Source organism: Gekko japonicus, unplaced genomic scaffold, assembly GCF_001447785.1.
Source record: "Gekko japonicus isolate JY-2015 unplaced genomic scaffold, Gekko_japonicus_V1.1 scaffold1933, whole genome shotgun sequence".
Taxonomy (NCBI): domain Eukaryota; kingdom Metazoa; phylum Chordata; class Lepidosauria; order Squamata; family Gekkonidae; genus Gekko; species Gekko japonicus.
In genome coordinates, this window is record NW_015170340.1 from 89,196 (window position 1) to 93,974 (window position 4,779).

The window sequence follows — 4,779 nt, forward strand, 5'->3', positions numbered from 1 at the left end:
GCATAACTTTTTAGAGCCCATAATGAGAGCTGGGGAAGCCTGGCGCCGGCTTGGGAGGACGAGGGGTGGGCGGGGCTTCTGGGAATTTTCGGGGGGGGCTGAAGCCCCAGCGCCCCCCCGCAGATTACGCCGGTGGCCGGCATGACTAAACACCAAGGTGCACGGAACGCTGTTACCTTCCCACCGAAGTGGTACCTATTTATCTACTTGCAATTTCTTGCTTTCGAACTGCTAGGTTGGCAGGAGCTGGAACTAGAGACAGGAGCTCACCCTGTCTTGCGGCACCCGGGTCTTGAACTGCTGAACTACTGACCTTCCACAGCCTGCAGTTCAGCGTCTTAACCACTTGAGCCACCGCAGCTCCCTGGAGAGGGAGTACACTACAACTAAAATATAAGACAAGATTCACACATGAGATTACAGTTATATATATTACTCCTGCAGTGGCAATAAGAGACAAAGAATTCAAACTTCTGTAAAATGAAATTTAGTTACACTAAATTCAAGTGTTTTGTAATCCATTATATTGTGTTTATTTCTTGCACTTCTTCTTCACTTTTGATATCTTGGGTGATGCTTCTCCTTTCTCAGACTGAAGTTTCAGTTGTACTGCTAGAGTCACTTAAGGTATTGTCCAATTTCTTCCTCACTAGGTTCCTCCCCTTCCTCTGTGATTGTTTTATCATCTTTATCTAAGCTTAATTGTTGTTTCAAGAAGCTTTTGGACAGAGTCAATGTAAATTTTTTTTATCGTTGTAGTTGAACATAAGTCCTTCTGGAAAGCTCCATCTGTAAGCAATTAATTTGTTTTGAAGGAAAAGAATTAAGTCTATATTGTCGTCTTCGTTTCCGGATCTCAAATGGAATGTTTTTTAGAATTTTAATTTCTTCCTCCTTGATCTTCCTCCTGGAGATCACTCAAAATTACAACTGCTCTTCAGGTAGCAGAGATCAGTTCCTCTGGAGAAAAAGGTGGACTCTGTGTCATTATACCCTGCTGAGGTCGCCATAGCAAATTGACACTGAGTGCCCAAAGCCGGGGCACTCTCCCAGAGCCTTTTTCTAGAGCTCATTGTATTTATTTCCACAACGGGCCTTATTCTTAGTAGAAGTATAAGAGGAATGTGAGACAGGAAAGAAAACATTACAGTCTAAATAGCTAACCTAAAATACACAGGCTTATGTTATTTTTAAACTGAAAAAAGGCACTAATTAGATCCAGTCATTACAAGGAGAGATACAATGGGGGGTGGAATGAAATGAATCCCATTTCTTTGTTTTGGGCATTAGGCAGTCGTGGTAGCACAAAAAGGGAGAGTTTGCCAGAAGCATCAGGAGCCACTGAAGCTCTTCTGCAAAGATGATGAAGCCCTCATCTGTGTGGTCTGCGACCGATCCAAGGAGCACAGAAATCATGAAACCCTTCCTCTTGAGGAGGCTTCTCAAGAGTACAAGGTAGGAGATCCAAAAGGTGTGTCAGCTATGCTGCCATGATGTTTATGGGCCAGGGTTCATTTGCTTGACCTGTGTGCCAACTGATGCTGCATTCCTTAGCTTCTTGTTATCGCTGACCTTGTAGACTGCCTGTGTAGTGTCTTCCCATTAATTACCCATGAGACTGGTCTCGATTCCCAGCTTCGGCTTCAATGGACCTGGGCCTCATTCCCGCGCATGGGAGTCAGGCCAATTGGCCTAGGGGTGGGGTGGGGGGCGCATACGAATGCCCTATATCTCTATATGCTTGCATTAAGGTAACTATTCCTAACAGTGACTATGTTACTGCCTCCATAGTTCTGGCAACAAAGTATAACCTTATGACAAGCGTGTACTCAATTGTTTGGCTGTGGAACCTGACATTCTGTTAGGAATCCACTTTTATCTACTTACGGGCCTCTCTCAAACTGAGGTGAGCGACGAAGAGGAGAAACCTATCCCCACAACAATTGGGAGTGAGATACCAACCACACAGACCGAGGTGCTGGTGACAACTACGCCACCGGCAGTGACTACCCCGAGGAAGATCCCGGGCTTTGGGGCCGAGGGATGCAGCGCAGTGGTGTCAACACCTAAAAGACTCTTGGCCTCTATTGTGCAAAACAGTGAATGCGGCCAAGGAGGCATATAAGGCTCAGGCTGACAAGAGAAGGGTGACTGGGGTATCGATATCTGCAGCAAGCACTTGGGGGGGGGAGACTTCTCCTGGCTTGCAGTGCTGGTGCAAGTACACAAATGGGGCCTGGACACAGATGTTTTTCTGCCAAGGATTCACTCCACAGTAGAGAGTGCCTTGGACAGTACGGATCATGTCCATGCAGCCAGGGGCTTCCCAACACCAACGGGAACCTGGCGGCCGAGGTAATCACAAACGGACATTCTTCCCGGTGATCCCTCGCCTAAAAGTTCTAGATCTGTGTGAACAACCACGGGCAGACTGCCCACTTGGCAGCCCTCGTGATTGCCTAGGGTGCCAGAGGGCAGGGAGCACCAGGGGCACACGCGTGTGCAGTTCTGCACCATCCCCAGCCCCACCACCCAGGTAACAACACTACTCAGAACTGCAGTGTTAAGACTACCAAAGAGTTGCCTTCACAGGCCTGGGCTGCTGTGCACAGAACTTCCACACAGGGATGCCAGCCTCCAGGTGGGACCTGGGGATCCCCCGGAATTGCACCTCATCTCCAGACTACACAGATCAGTTCCCCTGAGGAAAACAGTGGCTCTGGAGAGTGAATTCTATGGCAGTGTACCAGCCCTGGATCAACCATTCAGCAAAACAAGCTCGTGCCTAGGGCACTAAGGGAGGGGGGGCACCACTGAGTATCTTCTCCTAGATATCATGCCCTTAACTCTTTCACTGCCACACTCAACGGCTACTTGGTGCTAAATAAACAAGTTTTTTAAAAAGTTTATATTTAATATCGTTGTGGGGTCTGGCCTGAAAGAACACTGACTTTTTAAGCCCTTATTTCACCTTCAGCACTTATTGAGTCTTAACATCTTGTCAGTTAAGCAATGGAAGGGCCGAGGGGCACCATTGCTGGGCTGTGCTGAGGGCACCAGTCGGCCTTAATCCGGCCCTGCATTGGACCCCACTGAGGCCCCTGTCCTCCTCAGGCTCCATCCCTAAATCTCCAGGAGTTATTGCTTTGTTCACTCCCCAGCCACAGTGACACTTACGAGCAGGTCTTGGCTTTCCTTCTCTGCGTCACCTTTATTCGCCACAATTCTCTCTCTCTCCGTCTTCAGAATCTCCAGACATTTGCGGAACTGATCCTGTGGGTGGGGGGTGGGGTGGGAGACCCAAAATTGTAATGTGTTCTTTTTTACGGTTTACTCTGCGCTCTTCCTTCCTGCCCACCATTACACACACGCCTCAACCATGAGTTGGGATTTCTTACACTGAAAACAATTATTTGCAGTCAATATATCACTCTATAGCGTTAACACCCCAACAACATATCCAGTACTGTCTACTATAAAAAGAAATGGCAAAAAGCTCAGTGGCAGGGGACGGTGGTGAAAATTAATACCTTCCACACTTTCTCAGTAACCTCTTTTGATACAATCTTTAAAGAATGATTCAAAGCAAATTTGAGGAAAACCTGCAGCAGATCCACAGAAAACGTGGGAGACAAGTGGAAAAACCACAGTGTCACACCAGACTTAAATCCCCTGAAATTTCAGAGGGGGCTATGCAGCAAGAATTCTGTGTTGAAACAACCACAGTTGTGGGGGGGGGGCAGTGTTCCCTCTAAGCTGAGTTAGTATGAGCTAGCTCACCGTTTTTTAGCCTCCGGCCCACATATTTTTGTCTTGGCTCAGGAAGGAGGGGTCCAGAGCAAACTAATTTATACAGCAGCCAAATCACTCACTCACAACTTTAATGCCGGTAGCTCACGAAGTAGAATTTTTGCTCATGAGACTCCACAGCTTAGAGGGAACATTGGGGGGGGGAGAGTCCTTGTAGTGCCACAGTGCAGTGGGAGGGTCGTGGCTCAGTGGTGGAGCATCCACTTGGCTAGCAGAAGGTCCCAGCTTCAATCTCCTGGCATCTCTAGTAGCAGTTGATGTGAAAGACCCCACCAACCTCCACCTTGTCAATCCCTCTAGAGGCAGTGGTGGTGTGGCTGCAAGACCCCCTAATCTTCACCCAAATAGATGGGTCCACGATGAAAGAACCGTGCGAGTTCGAAACAGTTCCATTGCGGGTGGGGGCGAGGGATCACCGGGAAGAATGTCCGTTTGTGATTACCTCGGCCGCCAGGTTCCCGTTGGTGTTGGGAAGCCCCTGGCTGCATGGACATGATCCGTACTGTCCAAGGCACTCTCTACTGTGGAGTGAATCCTTGGCAGAAAAACATCTGTGTCCAGGCCCCATTTGTGTACTTGCACCAGCACTGCAAACCAGGAGAAGTCTCCCCCCCCCCCAAGTGCTTGCTGCAGATATCGATACCCCAGCGATGCTGAATTCAGCCAAGTGGAATTCAGCCATTGCTGATTCTAAGAGGGAAAGTACTTGGGATACTCAGTGGTGTGTAGATCCCCCCCCCCCATTTTTTCTTGCCCAAAATGCAGTCAGGGAAGCTGCAGTTTAGATTGGGAGACGAAGCGAGGGGAAGAGGCTTTTGAGCTCTTTGGCCCCCAGTGTTGTTTCTACTCAGAGATCAGGGGGGAGTCAGCATATGGAGGGTGTTTTAGTGGGGGGACAAGCGGACTCAAGAAGCCCCTTCTACTCTCTGGGTCTTCTGCTGCAGACTTTATCCTCTGGTCCTGGTGAAT

The 4,779-nt window shown here is 48.7% G+C and overlaps 1 protein-coding gene across 1 annotated transcript in view; it reads left to right on the forward strand.

Annotated features, from left to right (window-relative positions):
- Window positions 1-4,779, forward strand: part of LOC107116273 (tripartite motif-containing protein 7-like) — a 17,621-nt gene that overhangs the window by 4,172 nt on the left and 8,670 nt on the right. Inside the window, exons 2-3 of the mRNA XM_015418170.1 lie at window positions 592-627; window positions 1,291-1,455. Of these exons, the coding sequence (XP_015273656.1) occupies window positions 592-627; window positions 1,291-1,455 (201 nt within the window). The remainder of the gene's footprint in view (window positions 1-591; window positions 628-1,290; window positions 1,456-4,779) is intronic.